This window comes from Netta rufina, assembly GCF_964035555.1.
Source record: "Netta rufina genome assembly, chromosome: 16".
In the NCBI taxonomy this organism is placed as follows: Eukaryota; Metazoa; Chordata; class Aves; order Anseriformes; family Anatidae; genus Netta; species Netta rufina.
In genome coordinates, this window is record NC_140140.1 from 14,370,818 (window position 1) to 14,398,800 (window position 27,983).

The 27,983-nt window shown below is 39.9% G+C and overlaps 1 protein-coding gene across 2 annotated transcripts; it reads left to right on the top strand.

The window, feature by feature from the left end:
• The first annotated feature begins 5,085 nt into the window (after nt 1-5,085).
• ARFGAP1 (ARF GTPase activating protein 1) lies at nt 5,086-27,843 on the top strand. Of its 2 annotated transcripts, none has more exons than XM_084296934.1 (14): nt 5,086-5,149; nt 5,370-5,573; nt 8,436-8,499; nt 9,392-9,501; nt 11,010-11,181; nt 11,767-11,867; nt 12,629-12,718; nt 13,428-13,524; nt 15,943-15,999; nt 16,326-16,358; nt 19,578-19,634; nt 21,615-21,674; nt 22,830-22,906; nt 23,355-27,843. In XM_084296934.1, the coding sequence occupies exons 3-14, from the start codon at nt 8,440-8,442 to the stop codon at nt 23,707-23,709; spliced, it is 1,269 nt and encodes a 422-aa protein (XP_084153060.1). In that variant the 5' UTR covers nt 5,086-5,149; nt 5,370-5,573; nt 8,436-8,439; the 3' UTR covers nt 23,710-27,843. The 2 variants fall into 2 exon arrangements, with proteins under 2 accessions (XP_084153060.1, XP_084153061.1); XM_084296935.1 differs by having other exon boundaries at nt 5,370-5,490.
• The last annotated feature ends 140 nt before the right edge of the window (nt 27,844-27,983 follow it).

Sequence of the window (27,983 nt, forward strand, 5' to 3'; positions counted from 1 at the left end):
GTGGGAGGCAGCTTCAGAGCTCTCCACTGTGCCAGAGCAACAGCGAGGTGCAAGATTTGTCCACATTTAGTGATCCAGCCGCCTTGTTCATACGATCAAAGGTTTGCATGAAGGAACCATGACCAGTATCACATCACGATGCGTTTTTCCTCCTGGGGAAGGAGGAGGGAGTGCCCCAAGGGTTAATTCCCGCAGGAAAAGCAAGCTGTCACAGCTGACAGCCCAGCTCCCAGCCCCTGCAATCCGAGTCGCTGGCATGATTGCAGCCACATTTCCAGCTGCAGTTTCTCCAGGCGGTGTGACCAAGAAGTAATTCAGTGCAGCTGCCAAGGTCCCCGGGTATCGATACCAAGTGATTATTCGAGGCTTCCATGCAACAGTTGCATTTCTCAAATGATAGGACCAAACGGGCCAAAAGGCTGAGAGCAGCCTCTGATTTTGGGCAGCCTTTTTGCGGTCTTTCTTTTCACCAAGCTGCTTCCCTGAGTGCTTAGGATTTGAGTTTTCCTCCCAGAGAATTCCCCCAATCAATTAAAGAAGTTCTCATGTGATACAACAGAGAAGAAATCAATAGTGGGGTTCTTTTAGGGTGCCTGCTGAAGGGCAGGGGGTCAGGAGGCAGCTGCACTGCCCGAAGTGGGGAGTGTGCAGCAGGAGCACAGCCAGTCCAGCATGGACAGACACTGACCAGAGCCTTTTTCTGCCCTGTTTCACCGTATTTTCTCCAGTCCCAGCCCGTTTCTGCCCTTTTCCAGACATATTATTTCCAGTCCCAGCCAGTAAAACCTTGCGCGCGTTAAGAAGTCAGCAGTGTCAGGTGCCACCAGGCTGAAGGAGCATTTTTTATACACGGTTAGTTTAGGAAGAATTAATTACCCTGGAAATAAGCCTCCAAAAGTCCCTTCTGAATCCCCCTGGAGGTGGCAGCCCTCCAGCAGGACCGCCAGGCTGCTGCCCCCTGCCCTGGCGGTGCCGACCCAGCACGATGCCACGCGTGCCATGGCTCAGCACCACGGTGCTGGCTGCTGCACACCCCTAAAGGATGATAACACAAAGCTGCAGCCCTGCATGTTAAATCAAAGCTTTTCTGGTAAGAATCCCCGCTGTCTTGCATGAAGACTTCCCGAATTTTGCCTCGCTCCCAGAATGACAAGGCGTGCGTAGGCAGAAGGTCCGGCGGAGGTCTCCGAACACAAGTGGCTGCTGAAGCTTTTCTCCAGCTCTACGAAATGTCACTGCAGCAGCACAAAGGAAGTCTTAGTGCCCTGACTGAGCACTGACCTCAAACCAGATGTGAATTTCCTACAACAGGGCCCAGGGCCCTGCATTTTGGCTGTGGGACTCGCCTGAACTTCTTCTGCCCCAGCACCAGCAGGGCCAGTGGGTAACTGGTGGTGGTTATGGCTTTGGCAACATCAATTTAACCAAGAAAATATGGGAGAAAAAACCTTATACAGGGGTTTCTTAGCTGAAAAGGAAGGACAAAGCCATGTTCCCCTGCACGGCGAGAGGGAAGTGATTATTTCATTAAGTGCGGGTGGCATTTCCACAGCCTAGTGGCAAAATTCATTGGAGCTGGGTAAGGGTGCTACGTCGTGGCTGCCAAATGCCATGAATATCAATGGCCCTGAGTGCTGTAATTAATAATGAGCAAATATTATTTATTCAGCACAGAAAATAATAACAATAAAATAAATATTTAATAAGAACAGGATTGATGTTTCACCCCATGGCAGAAAATATTTCCCAGATTACTTTTCTCATATTTTTCTGTGTCATAATGTTAGCAGGAATGAGCTTCTGTCAAGATTTACAAAAAGAAGACACCTCCCTGAAGTCATGCTGAACTCTCAAACCCATTCTTTTAAAAATGGAACTGGGTCTTTGGTGGCACAGGTGACAACGTGCTCACTGGGTGCTTACTGGGTGCTCACTGGGTGCTCTTCATAGCACGTAATAAATGAAAATGCTGAAAGATCGTCCAATAAAGGGTGTTAGCAGATTCCAATCAACTAACAAGACTACTCATAGAGCTAAAAGTTTGATGTTTTATTATTCTTCACACAGTTACAGTTACTTAAATCACAAATAATGACAACGCAGAACTCGAACGGGGACATTTATCATGCGAACAGGTTTATTCCTCTCTGCTCTTGAGATTTATTAAATAGATTTATCTAACATGGGTATCTCTTATTCTTTTTGCTCCCCTCCAATTTAATCGTTGTGACACCCTGCACATTACCCTGATGTAGCAGATAATCTCAGGTGCGTTGTGAGGCAAGGGGGCAGTAAAAATTGACACCTGCTTAGTCCACAAGTGCCACCAGTACTATCATATTAATCCCACATAGGTGTTACTGAACAAGGCAAAATAGAGGTTTGTTGTTTTGTTTTGTTTTGTTTTTCCTTTAATCTTTGATGGGCTATGAAGAATCTCTCCCAACCCCATGCTCATGTTGACAGCTATTTCAGAAGAGATTTTTTTCAGGTGTTTTTTTTGGAATTTAAATTGGGTGGCAATATTACCTCACTTATGTCAGGGACTGCAATATTAATTATACAAAATCAAGTCTATTAATAGATTAGAAAGGCTGCAGGAAAGCTGTAAAAGAGGAAAATGTGAAAATGAGCATTCTTTGCTTTAAATCCTCTTCCAGAGACATTTTTTTTCACCTAAGAAATTTCATAGCCATCATTCAAAATCATTAACTTACAAGCAAAGCCGCATGCTATGTAGGTTATAGCAATAAGCTTTCACTTGTGATTATTCTTCACTGCAATTATGATGCATGTATTTATTATTTTTTTGTGGAATCGGGCTTCAGTTTTCTCTGCTTTCAAATCAGACTATGCTTCATGTTCAAATGTTATCTTTTTGTAGCCCAGTAAAATTACTTCTACTTGCAAAATCTCAGCATGGAATACAGCTCAAAGAGCCTGTGCCTGCCTAATGCTTTATTATTTTATCCTATAATTTGTTTGTTATCATCGCATTTCATATGTGGTTGACTCTGGGCATAACAATTATAACAATGGCAATTGTGCTAAAAATATTTGTAATATTTGTAATATCTTTTCAAGCTAGAACCAATTCGTAGGTAGTGAAGGGGAAGAATTGGGAATACAATGTGGGATGTATTTGCAAATGTTTCTTGCTGGCATTATCTACTATCTTATAATAGATATTTGTCACACATTGCAGGGATGGGAAGAGAGCTATGTACCCAGCCCAAATTCCGGGAACAGAGCAAACTGGAATGGCCAGCGAAAGGCGTGCATTTATTTGCTTGCTAAGAAAGGCAAATGCCTGTGGCTTCCCCTCATTCCTGCTGCAAACCAGCCGATCCCATCCTGCACCCTTCATGTGTGTAGGTAAGTCCTTCTGTCTCACTGTACGTCAAGTGCTTAAAGGTGTGCAGGGCAAATTGCAATGTTGCTGCTTGTAGTAAAAACAGAAACACTATTTATGCTTTGCTGGTAGTAGCGGTTTTGGTCCCAGGAAGACAAAGCTGCCACTGCAAGGGTTGCTGCCCAGAGAGCAAACATGCACATTTGGTAAATTAGGGAAGAACACAGAAGACATCGGTGGCTTAGCCCTGCGTCACGACAGATGAAAAATGTTGCACAACACTGCTCCCCTGAGGCTGTGAGCACAAGTATTGAACGCGGGATGCGAGCCCACCATTGTCACCGCTGGACTCTCAACCAACTATACAGAAAAACGAAGATTAATATTCTCATTAGATCTTATAATTCGGCGTGCGCATAATGGGAACCTCATTGCCCATTAGTTCATGTTTACCAGAAAATAATGGTGCTTATCAGAAGAGACCACTTTGTCCTTAACTGGAAGAGCAAATTATTTCAGCGGAGTTTGCTTTATGTTTCGTACCCCTCCCTCTCTCCTTCGAAGGCACACACATTTACGGGCCCATTATCTTCTTGTTGATGCAGGGCGGTTATGTGTGTAGCTACCATTAACGGTAATGAAAATGGCTCTTGTTAATCTCCCATGCGCTGATAGTAAGATAATGGCCTACTTATTAAGTATGAAGGCCAGAATAGGAGTTGCACCGAAAATGAGCAGCATATAGTCTCCGTGGGATTCATATGTAAATGTTAAAGCCTTGCTCCGGACTGTCTACAGTTGATGATTAAAATGAAATTAGTGATTATTATCTACGTGCTCTCTGGGCACAGGCCTGCAACCATCACAAAGCACTTGCACGTTCCCTTTTCATATCCTCTCATTCCCCATCACCTTCAGAGCATCGCTGGATGGCAACGAAAGGAAATCTTCCTCTGGGAGCGCTCAGCCTTGGGTGCAAGCCCCCAAAACCCCCAACCTTGACAAAATTCACTTGTGTGGCACCCCACGGACCTGCAGCCCCGGTATCGTTTGGGATCTGAGCCCCCAGGTTTTCAATTTAGAAGTAAATGTCCAGAAAAGACTGAAGCCTGTGGACAAGGCTGGGCTTGGTTTTGTTTGGTTGACGCAATTCTGTTTCTCTTCCCTTAGGAAAAGTATAACATAAAATGATAATGTAACATTTTTAAATATTTCCTTTACCAAAAGCAGGATTTGGAAATAAAGAGTCGTGGAGTTTAATTCTGATGAGCAGCTTTTATTTGAAAACACACACACAAAACCTTCACATCAACACAGAAGGCCTGAGGCCAGCCCTCCGAAAAAGACCATTTCCCACTATTTCCTCCAACATTTCTTCTTCCCGTTTTTTTTTCATCCACTTTTCACGTCACGATTTTCACCCCAAGCCCATCGGCGGTTATATTTTTGCCTTAACACCCCAAAACCAGGGCAGGCAGCCTCTCCCATTACCCTAAATCTCAACCCCAGCCCACTCTCCCCACTCCGGCCCAGCAGGACCGGCGGCTGCCCCCTCACACCGGGGCCCCTCGGGGGGCTCCCGGCCCTCAGCCGAGCCGGTCCCCGGCCACCCCGGCCCCATTCCGGGCTGGGTCCCGGTCGTGGTCCCGGTCCCGGTGCCGGCCCGGAGCGGGTTAATGCCGGCGCCCACAATTCCTCGCGGCCCTGCAACGTCGCCGGCCTCGCTGAGGGCAGCGGCTGCGCCGTGAGGCGCCGGGCGGGACCGGGGCTACCGGGGGTGCCGGGGCCGGCTTCCCGGTGCGTTTCCCGGGTCTCCCCCGGGCCCTTTCCACAGCTTTTGGGCCGGCTTCGGGGCTCCGCTCCCCCGGCAGCGAGCGGTGGGCAGGGGCGTGGGTGGGGGGGGCGGCGGGAGCCCGCTGGCGTGGCAGGGGGAGGCGTTGTGGTGCTGGGAGCGGCGTCCGGTTTTCATCTCTTTTATCTCTTTTATTTATTATTATTACTTTTATTTTTTTCTTAGAAAGGAGAAGCCGCCGTGCTGGCGGGGATCCTGGCCATGTTCTGAGGCAGCGCTCCGGGACTCGCCGCGGATCCGGCTAGCTGGGTTCACGGTCAGCCTGAAAATACCCTGCAAATATCCTGTAAATATCCTGTAAATATCCTGAAAATATCCTGCAAATATCCTGCAGATATCGCCAGCCCCTTGGCCTCCGTGAAGCTTAGGGTAAGGTGGCGGTGGGTCTGAGAATACAGGGCTGCAGGCCTCTGGTAACGGATTTACTGCCACGTCAATGCCTATATATGTGAATATATAATATATACTGAAGTGGACTGTTAATATGTAGATAGATATGTGTGAGTGAATTGTGTTTGCTCCATGGAATTTGGTTAAAAACTTCCTTCAGGCAGCAAAGCCCCTGTGGGCTTTTCTCCCTGTGGGACCTGCTGGGATCCCTGCGGCACACGAAGTCACCACAGGCATCGCTTGGTGGGTCACGGAGCTCCTTGCAGGCCAGCTATGTGAATTTGTTGCTGGATCAGAGGAGCAAAGTCCCTTTACAGCTCATTTCAACCTACGTGTATAGTGCCACTCCTGCTTTTCTGCATGCTTTTAGGGAACTAGACACATCGAAGCTCCTATGGTGCATGTCTAGTTTTGCTCTGGAATTGTAGAGTCATTAAGGTTGGAAAAGACCTCCAAGATCATCAGGTCCAACCATAATCAGGTTGTTTGACGGAGAAGTAACAGCATGAGACCAGTCTGTCTGAAGCTGGATGTTTCCACCTTGTAACCCTTAGTTTCAGATACTGACATTTTCAGTGAAAACTTATTCCTAAATTAAACATTTTGTTTACTGCTCATGAGATGGAAATGCTCAGTGCTTATTTAGGCTGTCCATCCAGTTGTTACTTGGACGTTTACTGCCTGAAAGTTAAGCTGCTGTTGAGGGATGATGAGCCCAGTAGGCTACCATGGCTCAGGTCAGCTGTGGTAATTTAATTGCTTATCGTGAAATAAAACTGAAAGTAGACTAGGCTCTAACCCAGTTACATGTTCTTACAAAGCTTAGAGCTTGACTTTTTTTTCACCCCACATCCTCGTCTTTCAATTCCGAATGACTAAGAGGAAGAGAGAAGGGCAAGAAGCTGGTGGCCGTAGTTATCCCCTCCTTTTCATGGATGAAGCGGTCTGGGTGAAGCTCCTGGGGGCTTGGTTAGGGAAGTTGGTGTTCCTGGGGTGGGCATGTGTTCAATCTGAAGTTAGATAAAAGGATTTCATTCAAAAAAGCAGGTATGGCAGCCCAAGGGCAGTTGTTTCCTGTGTCAGTTTGGAGGGTAATTTTACTCATTAACCATTAGTTACAGTAACCTTTTCCATCTAAACTGATCCTTTCACAGTTTATCTGGTTTTGTTTAATGTGAGTTAATTGAAATAGAAAGGCAGCATTATCTAAACTTCAGTGAAAACACTGTCCCTTAAGTTATACAGAATTAAGTGCTTGTCAACAAAATGTTTACAAAGGAATTAGTGCTTCAGATAAAGGCAGGGAGTTCTGCCGCAGATAACTTCCGCTTTTAATTGTATCCATGCGTAGATAAAATTTTGAGGATGTTTCTTTCCAAACCGTGTTGTCTTAGCTGGCGATGCGTATAATTGTATTTGCACTGTTCTGTTGCACTGCTGTGGCTGGGAATCACAGGAAATCTGTTTTGCTTTAGAGATGTCTAATAAATTGCCACTGTCACATTCCATAAATTTAATGGTAGTTTTCGTACTTGTAGGGTTTTACTCTTTTTTTAAAGTCTTCCTTTTCTAAGTAAAGATATTCTCCCTCCTCTGCTGGGTTGCAGTAATTGTTTGCAACACTTCATCATTTACCTTTTAAAATGACTTCACAGTTACCAATCCTTCTTATAATTTGAGGACTTAGGACTTTAGTTAAAAAGCACAGTGAACAAATGCCAAACACTTGCGTAGAAGTGAAGATGCTTCTGCCTCTCAGACCAGGATTTGATAGAAATGCTGTCCTGTTATTTTTTGCATTGTGTCTTGACTGACCAATACGCTTGGCGTTCAGTAGTTGGTGCTGTTTCTAGTTAGCCTGGTGACTTCTGCGTGTTTTATTACATCCTAGAGGGTCCTTTTATGGAGTAGAAATGGAAAAAAAATCAACTGGAAGTGAAAAGGAAGAAGAGATATTTAAAATTAATTTAAATGTTGTACTACTGAATAGCTGGAAACGTGATTTCATTTTTTTATCTTAACTTGCAGTCTTGTGCTGCATCCTACACTGCATTTCTTCCAATCAGGGTTGTTTTGTGTCCTTTGTTTTTTCCAGGCTATATGCTGTGAGTCGCATCTCTTTCTTAATGTGAATTTTATCTGTAGCTTGCTATTGCTCCAGGCTGCTGCATTTCACGCTTTGTAACAAATAGAGTAAGATGATGTGGTCTGCCAGCCAGAGATGACTTTGCTGGAATTAAAATTCTGTTTTGTGTAAGAGACCCCAGTAATTGCCTTATTTTGTCAGAATTTCCTTGATAAGGAAACTCAATACTTATGGTAAATCAAGTTGGTTTTTTTTGTGTGTGTTTGTGTCTTCTAATAGAGTGTTCTTTTAGCACTGTATTCAGCACTATTAAGTGCAAGAGTCTCTGTTATTCTATGCTTAGGTCAGTTTATTTGTATGCATATGAGCCCATGTAATCATGAATGATAAAAAAGCACGTTCAGAAAGGGTGATGGATGGCTCTGGAAGCAGCGTCAGTGTCTGTTTTGGTGGGACATATGCCATAGAAGGAAGAGTTTTCACGTTTATCCTCTCCCTGCCCTCAGCTATGGCTGAATTATAGCTTTCCAGCGAGGTAGGATGACTAAAATTCCCCAAACTGTATGAAGTAAATGGAGAAGTAAGATTGTGGGTTCTTTCTTTTTTTCTTTTTTTTTTTTTCCTATTTTTCCTGTAATTGATTATGATTCAGTGGTTTTGTTTGTAAGCTCTTTTCATCATGCCTGTGTGGTGCTGAACATCTTACCAGTATCATACCCTTTAACGTGACTCACATCTTGTTTTTTTACTTGTAGAATCATGGCAAGTCCAAGAACAAGGAAAGTTCTTAAGGAAGTCAGAGCACAAGATGAGAATAATGTGAGAAAATTATGATCTTTAGTTTCCTATAATTAAATTTTCTTTAAATCTACTCCAGGTGTATGTTGCTGTCCATAAAGGTTAACCCATTTATAGCACTTGTATGTCTAACTAACGGTAACATACAGAGATGTGAATATTTCATATTTGTTAGTTCTAGCAACTTTTATTCATATATGTATTGTAATGCATGGCTGTACATTTGGCACAAGTCTCTCAGAGATTCTAGGAATGCTGTAACCCTTAGTTTCTGAGCAAGTGATGTCTTGGGCATAACTTAATTAAAACTATCTGTTTCAAGTGGCTTGATAATCCCTGCCCACAGACAGGTTCATTTTTGTTTATGTATTAAATTTTGACTGGTGATTGCATTTGTAAGAACTGAGGTTATTGTGGTGTATGAGCAAGAAAGCTATTTAAAAAAAAGCAAACTCCATTCTGATCTGCTATTATCTTGCAATTTACTGCCATGCTGTAGTACCTCTGAATGAATGTTTTGAACTTCAAATGTTTGCATTTTGCGTAGTAAATTTCAAGAACTCAGTTTGGTTAATTTCTTATCCTTCAAAACAGTCTGACTATGATATCAAGATGACTTTTTTTGTGCATTAATTTCAACCCACTTATTTATATTTCCCTACTGCTGTTTGGTACTTGGTAGAGTAATTTTACAGTCCCGTTCGGGTTAAGTTATGAGTTTTTCTTTCCATTCAGCATAAATAAATATTTAAAGAAAGCTTATACTCTAAGGAGAGGTGTTTCCAAACATGAAGAACTCTCCCTTCTGAATATTCCCTGCGTGTGATGTTTTCATGACTTGACTTTTCAAGTTGTACTTTAAAAACTTCACGTGGGCATTGCAAGTTAGAGATGACTTTATTTCCTCTTACAGGTCTGTTTTGAGTGTGGTGCGTTTAACCCCCAGTGGGTGAGCGTGACCTATGGAATTTGGATCTGTCTCGAGTGCTCAGGAAAACACCGAGGCTTGGGAGTTCACCTCAGGTCAGCCGTCAGGCTAAGTTGGGTTACCTTGGGGTGTGCTATGGCTGTGAACAGAACGGGTGGTTTGGGAGGGGTGTAAAATGTCTCAGTTTCAGCATTCCACAGGCAGTTTTGCCTTGTGCTCCTCTCCAAAGTGAGCTTTAGTGTCTGGGCCTTCTCTGTAATTAGTTGGAGCACACCCTGCATTGATGCAGCTGTGTTGTGCCCAGTTCTAGAAAGTATCATCTCCAGCTACGTCTTGTGGGTGTGCTGGTGTGTTTGGCAACATTGCACTAGTCCTCCTTTTTTTTTTTTTTTTAAATTTTGTATAATCTTCATCAGTTAAAACTGAAGTAGTACTAGAGCAGCTTGAGAATTGTGCAAAGAAAGTCACAGCATGGTTGCAGAATGCTTCTGTACTGTATACAAGTGTATAAAATCATTTTGTTCCATTCAAGAGATATTTTTTTGTTAATATAAATGATATATATATATTTTTTTTTCCAAGAAACATGCTTCACTGAGCCTGGATACTGTGGAATAAGAACTGTTAAGTGTTGCAGGGACTCACAATATGTAATAGAGGCAGAACATGGCATAGCTTCCCAAGCAAGAGAGATATCTAAGTCCAATAAGGAGACCACCAAATTAAGGAGGCCATTCAGAATTATGCACTTTGCTTTTCAGGGAGGTGGTCCTGAAGCTAATTAGTGAGTACAAATAGTGTAGGAAATGAGAGTGTGGGACATACTCCATGCATTATATGAAAGAAAATACAAGTTACTGAGACAAAGATATGATGAAGGGTATTTTGGGACAAAAAGAAAAAAATTGGTCAACTTTCCAGTTTCAAAGAGCCTTGTTGAGGAGGATGATTCAATTTTTTTTTTTTCTCTGTGACTTGTATTTAACAGTAGGGCTTTTTTTTTTTTTTTTTTTTTTTTTTTAATATAGTGTAATGAGCAGTAGGTAGCAAAAATTTATGCCCCAAAGCAGAGCTGGGAAGTTAACTGCAGTCATAAATGCCTGGGATGAGGTCATGGTAAATGTTAGCGTAGGCTGTTCGAGACAGCTGAGTTGTCAGTACCTGATGGTTATTATGAGCAGAAGCATGAAATGGGGCAGGAGGTGTTCTTGCAGATTACCTGAGTGTAACTGTGAAAACATGAAAACAGACAGGAAAAGGAAATTTCAGAGTAAAGAAGTCTGGGAGAAGTTTTCTTTTATATAGTGCGCTAGGTTTCCAAGCTTGTTGGAGAAAGTGTTTTTTCTGTTTCTTGCCTTCTCCTGACAGTCTCCTTTAAGTGCCAGAAGTTTATTTTTGTTTATTTCGGTGAGGGTTTGAGCACCTTTTTAAGATGCTTTCTTTCTTTACTTTGAGAGTGTTCTTTTTAACATTTCTGTACACCCAACCGTTGATATAGATTGCAGTGAGCTTTTTTTTTTTTTTTTTTTTTTTTTTTTGTCCCAGCCAATGTAGCAGGAAATTATAACAATCTGTGATTTTTTTTTTTTAAATTGATTTGCAGTTTTGTACGCTCTGTAACTATGGACAAATGGAAGGATATTGAGTTGGAGAAAATGAAGGCTGGAGGTAACAGCAAATTTCGAGAGTTCTTGGAGTCGCAAGATGACTATGATCCCTGCTGGACCATGCAGGAGAAGTACAACAGCAAAGCTGCAGCTCTTTTTAGAGATCAGGTAAGTTCAGAGGTGTGTGTCCTCATCCTGTGCTGTCTGAAAACCTCCAAATATTTTGTCAGCACTTGGTCTTTAAAGGTTGCTGGTAAGTTGTCTTATGTGTGTAGTATATAAAAAACACAAACAAAAAAGACAAGTTGAACTCGTGAGCTTAGAGACTTAGAAGGATACTGCATTTTTATGCTGACCCTGCCACTGAGGTGGTAGGAAGGTACACTCTGTGCTCACAGGGATACTCATACAGCTTTGAGGGAAAAGAAGTGAAGTTTGAGTTTTTTCTTTGAAGGTAGGCATAGAGAGTATTTAAATTCTGCATTAGTGTTTTAGCTTCCCTATAGAAGAGTGTAAATCCACCTTTATCTCCATTATTAGGAGATTAGAGCTTGATGTCTTTGAATTAATTTAGTCTTTGGTTTTCAGACCAAATAGTCCAGTTTGGAAGAAGGTGCTTAAAGTCACCTGAAGTAGAATCAGTGTTCAATTTAACATTGCTAGTCTAACATTAAAAAGAAAAAAATGAGCTTCTCGTGTATATCTCATGAAAATTTGTACCTGGGGTTTTGATTGTTTTCCTGCCCCTTTTAGGTTGCTACAGTAGCTGAAGGCAAGGAGTGGTCCATTGAAACTTCTCCTGCCAGGAACTGGACGCCACCTCAGCCTAAAACGTCTCTCTCTTCCACTCATCGGTATGTATTCTTGCTATTTAATGTTGGCATAGCAACATCAGGATCAAAACCTGATGCTTGAATGTCTGCTGGTTTTATTCTGTTGATAAGTGCTGGCTGTACAAACATTTCTTTGCTTCCTCATATTCCTAAACTTCAACAAGAGCTTTAATTTCTGTAATTCCTCTTCCCTCCACCTTAATCTTAAAATAAATTAAAAAAAAATGTGGCAGAGACAATTGAGTAAGAGAGGAGGACAAGACATGCTGTTTTTCCCTTGACTTGTAGTGCACCTGAGATTCATCATCGTGTCAGTCATGCACAGTGTGTCACAGCCCTACCTTAACTACAGTTCTGCTCCAGTTGGTGATTGAGTGCTGGTGACAAAGAAGCACAGGCTTTTCCTTAAGGTGCTAATTACAAATAAGAGCATCAAAGCTGGACTGCAGTTTTGTTTTTCTGCTTCTGCATGTATGTTACTCCTTGCAGAAGGAATCAAGTTAACTGAAAAAGCAATTATAAATCAGATGGACGAGTGCTTTGTGCCTGGCCATCATCCAGCAGGTTCAGTGGGCTAGCAGTGGTCTGAGTAGCGTAGCCTGTGTTGCTTTATTCATTCAATACTCCAGTGGCTTTTAGTGGTTACATTACAGTTCCCTACGTGATAGACTAAAGAAATAATCAATTTTGCGCCTGTTTTATGATGATCTATGACAAGATGCAGTGCTGAGCTAGTGGTTTTTGCTTTACACAGTTTGATTCTTTTAAATCTTTCATTTCAGTAGTTCTGCTGGACAACCTCAGAACGTGACTGCCTCTTCTGACAAGGCTTTTGAAGACTGGTTAAATGATGATGTCAACTCCTATCAAGGGTAATGCAATATTTATTAACTTTTTGTGTGCCTGGCCCTGTAGTATTACAAAGAGTGGGATGTTACACTGCAGCTGTGCAACTATGATTCTGATTCACTGGGCCATACTACTTGACAGTTCCGTCTTGCTCATGATTAAAAACATTTTGATAGTTTATGATGAGGGGAAAAAAGGAAGGAAGAAGTCTTTTAATGTATTTTTGTAACAAAAATGTTTGGATAGCATTCAAGAAAGAGCTACTAAATCCAAATATTACTGTGGTAGGCTCCAAGCTAGGGCATTCTTAGTTTGTATAGCATCTTACAGTGTTTTGGTTAAAATGAGGATGTTGATAAAGCTGACACTGTTTTCCTCCTCTTCTCGTCCCATTTTCATATATCTTCATTAAGATTTAGTCAGATTTCTGATCTGAGTTGTGTGTTGGAGAAACATTAAGAAGATATTTGCTTGCATATGAGACACCTTAATTTGCAGGGGTTCACCAGTGGATCTTTTCGGGTATTATGTCTCTATGAAGTGGGTGGTTTTGTGTTTTTTGGTGCTAGGTGACTTAGGAATTAAGTGCTCATGCAAATGTAAACGCTACCAGGCTTTTTCTTTCAAGTGTATTTTAAAGTCTGTTAAACAATTATTCTTTTATACTTTTGTTTAGCATACATTCATTAAAATCACTAATGTGGATCCTATTTATTCATTTTCTTACTGTAGTGGCCAAGAGAATCGCTACGTGGGGTTTGGAAACACGGTAACCCCTCCAAAAAAAGAGGATGACTTCCTGAATAATGCTATGTCTTCGCTGTACTCTGTAAGGAAGTGTTTGAAGATTTCTGTGACCTGAAGTAGTATTTCATTCTGTTTCATCCTCTGTTACTGGAATATCAATGGAGAAAAACTAAAGACTGCAAGTAGTTAGAGGAAGGTGTAGAGGACTGGGATTATTCTGAGTGTGAGAAAAATACTGGAGGACTTCAAAAGGTGAAAAGAAGGGAACATTTTGACAAAAGTTAAGCATGTCTGAGATCAGTTCCTTGAAATGAGGATATAGCAATGAATTAGGAACTAATACTCAACAGCCCTGCCCTTGGAGCACAGAAAAACAAATGAATAAAAGATTAACTTGACAGGATAATAGTAGTTGGGGTGGTAACGCTCCAAATAGATGAACTGTATTATGTGCAGTGGAAAACAATTGAAACATTCTGGTATATGGTGCTAGAAGCCCCGAACAGTGATAAAAACGTTTGAAATATTTCGGCAGGGCATGAAGACCTAACAGCATATGGCTGAGCAGTTGTCATGATTAAAGTAGAGATGGTGAGAGATGTATTGTTGAAAGAACATGGGGAATGAAGTCAGGTGCTTTGATGTGCTGGAAGGTAACAGCGCAGGATGAAATTTGGCATTTGCAATCTCTGAAATGTGGGAAGGTTTTCTACCAGGATTAGTGGTCGGTGGTCTTCTGTAGAACATCATCATATGATTTGGATATAGGAAGTCTTGTGTTAACGTGCTTGGAAGTTGTTATGGGTGGTTACTAATCTTTAAATTTGAGCAATTAGGCTTTGGAACAGACTTCTGGTTGTAGTTAACAGTGAGGAAAAAATCAAGATTTTTAAAGATGTATCTGGTAAAACGTAAGGGTTTAGATGCTTGTGACAGGGGACTGAACTACCCACTGGGCACACTACAGTTCTGTCTTCCTCTACAGCTGGGAGGCATGTGAGAAAAATTACTAAATTCTTGTAATTGACACAAAACTTTTAAGTAATTCCCTCAGAAGTCTTGACTAGTGTAGTGGAATACAGTCTGAATATTGAGAGCAGGCTCTACTAGAGAATAACAGAAAAAGGTAATGCCTGAGCCTTTGACCAGTATTCCAGGTGATCCTATAGTATACTTGTATGTCTGCTGAATATTTTCTACTTATGTCATAAACTGGAGGCCAGAGAGTTAAAATTAGGAAGCACATCTTTAATGGATTGCAGATGTGCTAAGACAGCAAGAGTTGGTACTGTGTTGTCTGAGTTACTGTCAACTATTACTTGAATGCATGATCTGATTGAAACTTACGATTAAAATGCCCTCTTGTGACCACAGATGCATACTACAGTGTAATTTTAAGACATACTATACATCCTAGTGATGTGTATAATTATACACATCCTTCTGATGTGTATAATTATTTTTCCCCATGCATACTACATTTACATATATACATTTGTTTTCTACTGCTATTGTATTGGAGCATTTCTGTTTTCTGTGTCCCTAATTCACAATTACTATGCTGTTCAAGTCATTCTGTAACTAACAGACATAATTGCAATTTAGATCTCGTTTGAGGCCCATGTGATTGCGCTTAGTGTAAAAACTACAAGACATTGCCTTGTCTGCAAAGAAAAAATCCTGCTGTTTCTGCATTATTATAAACAAAGAAAACCACAAACATATTAAATATTTGATGGGCAAAACCCAGAAATAAACGTGATTTATTTTCACATGCTTTGCTGGATGGTTTCTGGATGGATGTGTTGCTAACAAAACATGAAATCTAAACAGTTGAGAAATGATTTTTAATGATGTTAAAAAATTAGAATTGTTTTCCTGCTTCATTTTCTTTTAGCTGGCTTCTTAGCATCAGACAGTTGATAGTTAAAAGAAAACTTTTCGTGTTCATTATATAAAAGTCTGCTAAGAAGTGTCCACATCTTGACTGTGGTGGTAGTTTTCAGATCTTCCAAGAACCAAAGAGGCATAATAAAGTTTTGCTTATTTTTAAAGCTAAAGTTTGCAAGAAATGAGCAGTTTGATGCTTTACATGCTGCTTCATATTTTGATTGATTTTAATTCTTTTTTATTATTATTCATTCAGTGCATATTGTTGAAGTGCTAATCTTTGTTTAGTAAGGTTTTAATGTTTTTACATTCTCATACTTTTCTTGAGGCTGGAAGAATTTTTTTCATGTAGTCATTTGTAGCAGAATAACATTGCAAACTCGGGTTTCTTCAAATTGCAGCCATCAGTGTTTTGGCACGAGTAATGGAAGCTTGTTGGTCTGTTACAGACCAGCGTGAGACCACAATTTTTCTTCTCACTAGCAACTAATTCTTACAACCACGGGGCAGGCTGTATTGGAAAATATTTTGGCTTAATTTAGCGTGAAATAGGCAATAACTAAGTGTTCACTATTATTAGTATTCACATACAACTTACTTTCTTTTAAAGGGATGGAGCAGTTTTACAACTGGAGCAAGCAAGATTGCCTCAGCTGCTAAAGAGGGTGTAAGTAAATACAAAACATTTCAGTGTAATTCTTGTAAGCTAAAAGAGGTTCCATTATTGTGATCTGACTTCTATTAGGGATGTATCTTTAAAAATATTACCAAGATATATTAAATTCACCTCTATTTATCTTTGCCTGTGCCGTATGAAATAGCCGCACAGTGAATGCCTAAAATTCATTTCTCATGTTTTTGTATAATCATTTTTCTGAATTGTAAACTTTCCATTCATCTTGGGAAGGATCACAGAGCATTTCAAATGTGTGTGTTTACTAGGAATGAAACCTTTCATTTTAAAATTTGAATGTATTTATTTCTTTTTCACAGGCTACCAGATTCGGATCTCAAGCAAGTCAAAAGGTGATTATAAATATATATATATAAAACTCGGTCTTACTGACAATAATTGGCTTGAGATGTCACGCATTTGCCTGTACCGATTTATTCAGATTTTTGTGTTTAGCCTTCATGGTGCACAGCAATTTTTAGGTTCTTGCTTTTATTTCCATGGGAATTGTAATCAACTACTGTGATCAAATTAAGCAGGCAACAAATGCTGATAGTCTGGTGTATTAGTAGCTGTCAGGTGTATTCAGTAGGCAGTAGAATGAAATGCTTCAGTTCATGTTTGCGGATATGAAATACCCATATTTTTGTGAAGCTTAAATGCTGTCTGTCTTCAAGTAGTTTTCTTCTCTAGGTGGACTAATGTAAAGCAAGCCATTCCTAAATCCTAATAAGATACTACAAATGTGAACTGCTTAATATTGTTAAAGTAACTTGCTTGGGTGCATTTAAAAAAGAATTTCTAAAAATGTTTCCACGTTCAAGCTGAAGTTAAAGCAGAAGCAGCTAGACTTGAATTATGCAGAGCTGCGATATAAGCAAGATCTGTTTGCACAGAAAATATTTAAATTCTAATGGGAAAATCTGGAAAATAATAGGATTCTTAAAATTCCAGTGTTCTGAGAGAGAGGGCTTATATGTATGAATATATTTTATAGGGTAGTACTTTGAACTGTGACTCCCTTACATGTGTAGCCCTAGCCTGGCGTGCTTTCTGATCTGGCTAGGGTGCTATTGTGCAACACGAATGTGAACCTGCAGCTGTTGGTGTTCAAACAGGAGATGTATGCAGTAGGATACCAGTACTCTGCCAAATACGTGCATGTTTTTCAAGATTAACAGAAATGTCTCGTGAATGCACCCAAACTTGATACTTAGAAGCTTCTAAAATATTTGTTGCTTGGCTTACCAAAGAAAAACTGCATTATACAAGTCTGCCTTTTTCACTCCACACAACAGTTTCCCTTTTAGAAAACTGTTCTTCCTTTAGTTTTATTAACATGTAAATAAAATGTTAAGTGTAAAAGCTCATCACATCTACTGACAAGAACCACAGCAATATGGTGCCCTGGAGCCTAAGCCGTGTTATTGAAGCTTAAATTTTGTTCCTGAAACATCTGTTCTATTGCTCTGTAAACAGATTTAACATCTTTTTGATATAATGCATTGATTAGAAGTGTATTTAGTGTGCAGTGACCAAACACGCACTGTTTGTATTGTCAGTAGATGTTAAGTTGAAGAAGATTCATGCTACTTAACTTGTCTAAAAAAGTGCTTCCAATTTTTTGCTAAAAGCTGCTTCTTCTGCCTTCCTTGCTCTTTCTCTTTCGCTGTCTGGGTAAAGTTTTGGGGCTACAAGCAGCAGCCAGAGCCGGTAACGCCCTCACATATGTTCTTGTGCATGAACTCCTTGTCACTGTTCGTGCTGAATATGCTCATTTGCTCTTGAGCTGTCTTTTTTTTTTTTTTTTTTTTTTGCCTTGAGTCAAGTCTGTTTAGAACAATTTTGTGTGTTCCATCTGGTAATGTTTCTTCAAACCTATTTAAAATAGATTAAAATGGATAGAGATGTCCAGGCTCTGCACTCTCAGAAAGCATTCTGTACTTCTTTCCATGCTCCTCATAAACAGCGATTTCAGGATTTCCTTTTGCATGTCTGATCCAGGAATGCAGTATACACAGAACTACTCTGGGGTGTTGCTTGAAGGCAAACTCTTTAATAAATGCACCATTACGTAGTGTTCGTAATGGTTTGTAAGGTGCTATCCTAAATTCAAAAATAGTAAAGATAAATGATTCGGAAGGAAACAACTACCCAAACCTCCCTTTGGTGTATTTGTGAAATTAAGTGGTTGAGTAAATGGGTTTATATGAGAATTCTTCTTGATACTAGCAATCATTTTACTTAGCACAGCTCAACCGTTGGTATGTTATATTCTTTATTCTGTAGCATAAACAGTCAGTTTGGCAGGTTCAGTAGATTCCGAGGGATTTATTATTGTTGAGAAGTCCGATTCAATCCCCTTTGTTTATCTTGAACACTTTCTCAGCCTCACTTGCAACGTAGACGAGCCTTATATGATTTACATTCCCATTTCTTATTAGATAGAAATGGGATTACCTTTTTCCTTTGTCTTCTCAAATAATTTTTGAGCTGGTAAGGACCAGAAGTATTGGAGATAATGATGGTTGGGTAGAAGGGAGATCCCAGCAGTGATGGGGCTAAGGAAAGGGCTTTATAGACACCTGGGAATCGGTGGAGGAAGGAAGTTCGTTGCTGTTCCATCCTGGATAGATGAATACTCACACCCTAATCAATGTTTTTCAGGTATAGGATGTAAACTCATAAGAAATTAAACATTATTAGTCTTTGCTAATGGTTGGGAATGATGTTTGTCTGGCAAGCAAGTTGGCCTTCTTGGACTAATTACTTTAATTGAGAAATTAATCAGCTTAATGTGACAATTCTGAAGAAAACTTTAAATCAATCAAAGGCTTATTATGGTGGTAGGGAAAGGAATGGTTTCAAATGAAACATTTGCAAGCCTTGCTGTCTTTGTCAGTATCATCATTTTGTGACTTGCTCTGTGGGCTCACATTTTATAACATGCCTCTAGAGTGCAACATGCTTGTGCATCATCTTCTGGATTGGAATAGATTTCTGAAGTTCACGGTTTTCTCTCTCTGCATACCTGGAGCCTTAAAAGAGATTTTAAGTCTTTGTCACAACCTTGCCTCTTATGTATTGCTTGGAAACAATTGGGTTGTTACTAATAGATGATGACAGCAGCACTGTGAGACAGAAGAATTGGTGAAAAATGGTCTGAAAAGACCAAATTCTACAAGTAATGTCATGGAGGGGAGTGAGGAAAAAGGCAGCTGAGGTCAGTGCTTCCCAATTCTCAGCAGCAGGCAGAGAAGGGGCCCCTCTTCCAGGCTGTTGCTGGTCGAACCATTGCTTCTGCTTCCAGTGCAAGGTCAGATTTTGCTTGGGCTCTGGGCATCTCCAGCAACCTACTGCCGTGTGCATCTGTGTCTGTTCTCTGCAGCACCGTGCTGTGTGTGCTTTCAGCTCATTCTGCTTGTACAAATCAAAGCTCAAGGCTTCGTGTTCTTTTTGGAGACACTGCTGAGAAACTACCCTGTGGAAAACATTGGCTGTGTTTTTTTTTTTTTTTTTTTTTTTTTAAGGAAAATATAACTGACTGACTTTTTGTTTTTGCTTTTAAATAGGCATCAGAGTTAGGTCAGACATTAAATGAAAATGTTCTCAAACCTGCACAGGAAAAGGTAATTTTGGATCTAGTAAATTACTTACAGAACATGCTTACAATGACTTAGGCAGGGATTGTTTCCTACTGCCACAACTGCCCAAGCTGTGAAGTGTCTTTTTTTTTCTCCATATACTAGCACAGCAGTGAAGGGGAAGCATCAAATAACTCGAAGCTAGTATGTCAGCAAAGAAAAGTTAATGGATGTGTTTTCCCTTGCCAATATTTTCCATGTCCACAAGATTGTTAAATCTTTTATTATTAGATGTTCTTTTTTAGATTTCATGATTTCAAAATGGAAGGTGGGCTAAGATGAAAACACACCCCAAATGGGGAGAGAAATCAGTTTTTTATTATTAATATCTTTGAGTGTTAAGTTCTTAGTATTTTCCCCATCTTCCTATCAGCATTTCTTCACATTCAGCAAAGCATCTTTGAACATCTATAGTTCATCTGGTGCCTCGTGTTTAAGGTGAATGGGGACAGTTTATCAATAGAAATTAAAAATGTTTTTGCAACCTTTAGCATTCATTCAGAATCTTATGGTAGCTAATACCAAGTGTTCATAAGGAAAGCATGGTCTGAAATAAAACCCTCTTTAGTTCTAGTTGTGCTGTTTCTGGGAAACTGAGATAGTCGGAAGAAGTTGTTTTTTTTTTTTTAATCTTCCTCTTACAGTTGTTAGTGATCACGAACATGTAGCTAATAGCACTTCCAACAGCAGTTATGTGGAAAGCACACACACCTGGGGAAATAAAGACTGTCAGTAGTGGGCATATAAAAAAAACACACAGGAAGGTCAGTCCTCATAAGTGACTAGTGATAGCTGATACTGCCATTTTTAATCAAAGATTCACCCTGGTGTCAAATGTTGCCTTCCTGTTTCATATGTTCAAAGAAAAGAAAAAAAAAAAAAGTACATCTTTCCCATTTGTCGTGCATTTGTTCTGTGCTTCTAGAATTTTGGATCAGCTCCAAAATTTTGATGAAGTCGTTTCTGAGAATGTTGTGATCTACTTACCTACGTACCTTTTCCCAAAACGTGTTGTTTGATAAAAACAGATTCATGTTGCATTCATAAGAGAAGTGATGCCACCACTTTAAGATGTGGATCAATTTTGAATTTGAAAAGTATGGTTTAATCATTTAACAAAATAAATTCTATTGCATTACCTTTATTAATTTAATATTCTTTACATAGCATTTAAAATCACAGGAGAACACTCTAATTGGTTTTGTATTCCCTAGAATTTTCCACAATTTATTGCAGAATGTTTAGAAATGGTAATTTTAGGGTGTGTTTTCTTGAGCCGACTTATTTTATAGGACAATTTCATGAGGAACATTGGACTCTACATTTAAAAAAAAAAAAAAAAAAAAGAGGAGTTATTTCCCTTAGGAGGTTGTGCTGCTAGTTTGCAGTGTTACTGTCACTGTCTGAAGTACGTATACAGTAGTTTCTGCCTGACACACGTAGGATTACACAAAGTCACCTGCTTTGGAGCAGCTGCCATTTATTAACTGGTGACAGACACCAGTTATATTCTAGTTAACCAAAATTCAAAGCCCTTTTAGTATTTACACAAGCACGTATAAAAGATTTTGAATAAAATTAATCTAATAGGTTTTTAATCTCTCCAAATTGTGTCCTTTTGTGTAGTAAAACATACTTATAAAATGGCAAGTTGGCAGGTTTTTCGGTGTCTTTTTTATATGCTCAGCGTTAGTGTAATGGTACCTTCCTCAGGTTCAATGTATGTCAGTAATACATTCCCCCAAACTTCAAAGGACTGAGCTTTGCTCCATTGGAGATCAGTGGATTTATGTCACTTTCTTAACCTTGATAGCTTTGACTTAAGTATATTTTGATTCACTTCAGTTGTTTTTGCTTTTTGTTTTGTTTTTAACTCTGTTTTAGCTGTTACCACAAGTAAATTTGTCTTAAGGCTTCAACAGTACTTTGTTTTATGACTAATGACCAACACTTTGATTCGTGTAGGTGAAAGAGGGGAAAATTTTTGAGGAGGTCACCGTGGGGGTGTCACAGTTGGCCAGCAAGGTATGAAGAGGCCTTCTTCCCTTTAAGGAGGCCAGACAGCAAGCCAGTCTCCATATTCTTACGAAGTGTTTTTAGTGAAACAAAACCCCAGCACAGCTTCAGTCTGTACTTGTGTTGAATATAGGTAAATTTGGAAAATGCAACTTTCAACATGTAGTTCAGTATTTTAACAAGTACTACACAGATATGATGCAGTCCTCTCCTTGTAGTGGTTTCACTGAGGATGTGATGTAGAGCTGCAAGACAACCAGCATCCTAAACACAAAGAAATGTCTACTATAGAATATGGAGACAGCTTGCATTACGTTTGGATGGTTAAACTTACTAATGCTCTACCTTTTTTCTTTGTCTTCTTTTGCAATCATTGCTTGGTAACGTGGTAAGTGCTCTGTACAACTGCTAGGTACAGAAGTCCTGCACAATCTAATGCGTGTTTTGATAATTTGTACAATATTACTTAAGAAGATTTGTCTTTCAAGCACTAGAAGCTGTATTGTACAACAGTTCAGTGTCTTGAATGATAGGAATATTTTAATAAAATAAGTTATGTTACCTGTTCTGCTTAGAGCCTGGCAACTTTAAATCTGAATTCTGGGGTTTTCTTCATATCTTTGACTTAGGATAGTGACTTCCATGGATGTCACTTAAGAATTTGTGTTCCTAATCCAAAGCCACTCCAAAATAATAACCCTGAAAGGATTCTCCTGGCAGTCATATTTGTTCTAGAACTCTGCTTTTGGCCCGTTCACATGCCATTAAAATAATGTACGAAGGAAGTTTATAAAACATTAGAAATATAAGCAATAGTTAAATGAAACATCCAAACACCACTACTGTCATTAAATTTAATTTTATGTAACATGTAATTTCAGCGTTTTTGTCAAGAAATTATAGGAGAGAATTGAAAAGCTGACAAAAATGGGTGAAAATGCTGAATTTTTGCTACCTCTCACAACTTCAGCAGCATGGTTCAGTGAAATATGTTCTCTTTACATCAACCATGTAATTATCCATCAAAAATATTAGTAAGTTGAGGGAAATTTATCATGAAATAAGTTATCTTCATCTCAACAAGTAATAGAATGTGTTGTGGCTTTTGCTGTTGGGCTTGGATGTTGGCTTGGTCCAGATGAAAAGTGTGTTCTTCCTCTCTAGGTTCAGGGAGTTGGGAGTAAGGGATGGCGAGATGTCACCACTTTCTTTTCTGGCAAGCCAGATGATCATTCTGAAAGGTATTTCCTTTGTTACTATTTTCTGCATCTCTTCAAACACGTAATTTTATATTTTCTGCAACATAACAGCACTAGGTATTTTTTAAATATGAAGAAATTGTTCTGTCTCTTGGGAAAGCTTTGTACGTAGTCCTTCCATAATGTCATTCAGGGGCACATGAAGCTCTTTTCAGTCTGAGAGCAAAATAGTGCACTGCACTTTGATTTTTAAACTTATGCCAAATGCACCACTGCCTTTGTATTGTAAGCTTTTACCAAAAAATCTGTGAACTCGAATATAAGCTTATGCCATTCTGAACAGTACATCTAGTTCTGCCTTTGTAGTTTTTGTTTGAGCAAAGGGCAGTAGCATTATCGTTTTCCTTGTGGTCATTTCTGTTTCCTGTCATGTTTGTCATAACTAATTTATTTCTCCCTTCCTTTTTGTCTCCGCCCCTGCCAATAAAAGACCAGCTGAGGGAGACAGCTACCAGAACAGTGGAGGGGAGGGCTACCAGAACAATGCTGTAGATCAAAGCTTCTGGGAGACCTTTGGCAACTCAGACCCACCGAAAGCTCATAAATCTCCAAGCACTGAGAGCTGGACCTATGTGGACAATTCCACAGAGAAGAAGAGCTCCGATAGCTGGGACGTGTGGGGCTCAGGAACAGTCTCCAACAACAAGAACAGTAACAGCGACAGTTGGGAAAATTGGGAGACCAACTGGGAAAACACAGGAGGGGAGAGCAAGACCAAAAAACCTCCTAAGGCAACAAAAAAGGCATCTTCGGCTGATGATGGGTGGGATAACCAGAACTGGTAGAACTGTTAACCCTGTTTTGCACAGCTAGGAAAGGGAAACTGTGCTGGCTGATTGAGGGGAGAAAGTTTTACACACAACTGGAGTATCTTGGTTGACCTTACTGATGTGTTATTTTTTGTGCTTTCCATTCATTCTCCTTTCCTTCTATCCCAGTTTAGGGGGAAAAAAAAAAAAAGCGTCTGAATCTTTTATTACATGAAGATGTTTCTTCCAGTTTTAAGGGTAGTGATTAAATATATATTCTCCTTGCACTATTGAAGCTGGGTACACTGACTTTAACAGCAACGTTCAAAAGAAAAAAAAATCAATCAGTGCAAGCACACTTCCATGCCACAACCTTGCATGTGTAAGCTCACAGGTACCCATCCAGTCTTCATATAATTTGAGATGACCTGAGGTGTTTAATGCAAATAAAGGACGGGCTGTATCTTGAAAAGATAGCCCTTAAAGCAGACTGCAGTTGAATAGATCTAGTTCAAATGCCTTATGGATTGCTGTGACAGTGTTAGGTCTGGCAATTCAAAACGGTCTTGAAGATACTTTTTATTGGAGCTTTTTTTTAAACTTTTTGAGATTTTTAGACTTTACCAGTTATTTTCTCCCCTTAGAATTAGTAAGGAGTCTAGAGCTAGATGATTATTTGTGTAAACTCATTGTTCTGACAGCCTATCAAGGGATATTCAGAATGGCTGCTCCTCGCCCTGTGTAAACCCTTACCCCTTAAGCAAGAAGAGCAGCTCTCCTACACAGATAAAATGCAACGGTGTGTGTGCTCCTTCCTTGCCTACACCCGTCCCACAGTTTGAGTATTTTGTAGGGTCTGTCTTTTCTCTTTCTTCCTTCTACCCATCTATTTTATCTATTGTGATAAAAATGAAATCTTCCTGCTGCTCATAGCCTTTTAGACATCTGTTTGGCAACTTGGCAGTGAAATAACTTTATTTAAAAAAAAAAATCTAGTAAGGAAAAAATGCATGGAAAATATGAGACCATTGAGGAGAGAGGCTGGCAGCAAGCCCCCTTCAAGATGAGTAGATGTCTGGATTTAATAGTAAAGCTTAATTTAAGCAGATGTTTTCCAAATTAATCTTTAATATGTCAGACTGTGTCATGTACTTCTCCACGTTTTCTTCCTGGACCTTGTTAAAGAAATACTATTTTGGAAACTTCAGAAACTCCTTGTCAGCATTAAGGGATGGAATAGAAGATTCAGTTGTGTCTCAATTTTGACCCAGCAAACTGCTTTGCATGATACAAATCATAACATTTACGGAAGATCTATGACTCCTTTTAACAATAACGGTGTCCTGTGTATTCCCTTTTATTTTTGGGGGTGGATTGTAAATGTGCACTGCCTGAAAATAATCAACTCACTTGAACTTTAAATCATATCATTACATAGTCTGTATTGGTAGCAGCATGGAGTTCTTTACTGTGGACCTTGTAAATCTTTGTACTTATCCAAAAAGCCTTTCATTTTTTAAATTAGTTTATTGCTCAAGCAGTTGATTGACCCAAGTTGTTGAAATTACCTCAAATGATGTCCCATTTTTTTCCTTGTTACAGAGGTTTTCAATCATATGGTAATACCAGATGCCAAAAAGTAATGATATTCAGCAGTTAAACAACAAGCAAAAAGAGGAAAGAGAAGGAGAATCATGAATCTCTCCCAAAAGCAGCAGCTATTAAAGGCTTGCAGTCTAAGTGTCTGTAGCCTGATTCTGTATTCTTTTAGTATGATCCCTCAGACGGTTAACAAAATATTTTTCTGGTCTTCTCTAGTCCTGTCCCGTTAGGATTATTTTGCTTTCCCCTCTTGCTTCTATTGATGCAGTGGTCTCTGAAGCTCGTGCAGCAGGACGTGGTGCTGCTCATGACCCAGGCACTAGTTTAGGCTGAGCCATGCGAGTTTCCTGAGGCATCCTTGCTGACATGCTGACCCTTTGGGAGCAGAAGAGGCGTGAGAGATCTCAGTTTACAATGCTGCTTGTGGTGCCATTGCAGAAGTTTGCAGCCTTGGCTATAATACAAGGATTTTGTTCAGCTTTTTCTCCCCTTATACCTTTGTTATGACTGAATTGCATGTCAAACCTAACTCAGTATTTTTATTCATATACCTCTGTTGCCTGTTTTTCTCTTGCACAGCACGGATCTGTAATTCATGTCTCTGAGGCGGTGCTGCAGGTCCTGGCTAACAGTCCGATTCTGTGAAATGACAGCAAAATGCATCTGATGGGTTGCGTTGTCTGCCTGCTGCTGTCTGGAGTGATGCGAAGCTGATTCAGCTTCCTGCGTACAAATTCAGTGCAGTTTCTCTTTCATAAAGCTCCTGAAATAGCTCATGGCAGGGCAGGCTTTATTGCAGCCCAGCGGTGTTTATTTCAGTCGGCAGTGGTGTGACGTGTTTGCGTATGTCACAGCCTAGGAGAAAAGTGGTTTATTTATACATCACTTGTAGCTATGATTGGTGTGAGCCTTTGCTTTGTTCTTCTGGATTTATTTCTGTAGTTTTGAGACTTTATCTTCTATGTCAAGGTAAATAGCGAGAGCCCTACTAAGGTATTGCTTTGGGCAGTGATTTTTCTTCCAGTTCAGGAGGCAGTGGCCGACCAGTTGCCTGTTCTTTGCAGTCCAGTAAGAGACACAATACGGTACAGCTCCCAGAAAGGTGGTAGTGGAAGAGACTAAAACCCAATAGAATGGCAGAAAGTGTAACCGCAGCCACAAAACTTATGGACCAAGTGGTTTCAGTTTGATGGGCAAATCGGTATTTTTTTATGACTTGTCTGAATCTGAATGTTTTATGATGTCTTCCAAAGAAGAGGATGAATGAAGGCATTTTCTGTTAGAGAGCCCCTGTTTTACTGGACTTTTTTCTTCTCTTTTTTTTTTTTTTTTTTTTTTTTTTAATGTTTCTGAGTACATGGTTTAGAAGCTTCTGCAATTTGAATTTGTGTATGGAGGGAGCGTTTTTAATGGAACTTTTTAATCCCTTCTCCTCTCCCCAATTGCTTTTGTTCTTTTCTCCCGATTGTGAGCATTGTAAACAGGCAGTGGTTACAGCTTGCTGATGCTGCCTGTCTAACTGAAGATGTAGCTGTTGAATCCGAGTGAGTATGTGGATGGGCAAAGCTTTGGTGTGGCTGTGTGCACCTCACCTTTTTGGTGGGTGAGCAGCCTTGCTTTCCTTTCAATGCCACACCATTGAGTAACAATTGTAAATCGTACGAGCAAATTGCCATGGAGAGAGTGCAGTAGGTGAAATCGATACTGGTACAATTGGACATTGCAAGGTTGGACTTAAATTTCCTAATGTTTCAAATTGTTTTATTCCTTTGTATGGCTTCACCTTTGGAAAATACAGAGCAGCTGGATTCCTGCAGGTAGACTGAAATCAGGGAAACATCAAGACATTCACACTACATGCTGCTTGCAAAGGAGTGAAAGACTTTGGGAGTGTTCCCAACCAGGAACTGGGGCTAATCCTGGGGGTTAGAGATTATTTTAAAATGTTTCACTGGTGTCTTGGTGCCTCATAAGAATCACTATGTTTTCAAGAAGTGCTTGGCCAACTCTTCCTGGTGGTTTAGACTTCAAGGGTAATGCTGCTGCTTTTATTTTCCCAGACTATGTAACATTCCATGGGTTCATAATATATTTATGAGTGTAATGAGCTGTGCAATAACATAACAAATGTAGGTATAACATTTGTTGTTCAATCCAGGATACGCTTAAAGATACAGTGGTCCTCTTTGAAAATTGCAGTCAACCAAGGTATTTCAGTTCTCGCCTTGTTGTGGCGATTTTAAATTCCGCTAATGCTGTCAAGGAAGGCTTGAGCCATCAGTGATTTGAAGAGAAATCAAGAAACATGATGATGCCCGCTACCAGAGTTTGATTGTCATGGTTCACAGTGATCTCTAGTCGTCGAGCCCTTTTTCATTTTCATGCCAGCAGAGACCTGGTCAGTATGGAGTGCTGTATCTTTAATTCTCCTGATGTGTTTTATGTGAAGTTCACAGGAACGGTGATTTCAGTGAACACTAGTCATTGTTCTGTAGAGTGGTACCAGGCTTGTACTGCAGTGTCATCTTTTCAAGAGCATTACAATAAAGCAAAAAGATATGGAGCAGAGTGGTGTTTAGCCCTTTTTCAGGAGACTTCGAGTACTTTTTAAAACCTCAGAAAACTTATCAATTTGCATTATTAATGTAGCTCATGTGGCCTTCTGAATGAAGCAGTTCTCAATATAGTGAGCATCACAAAGTCATTTC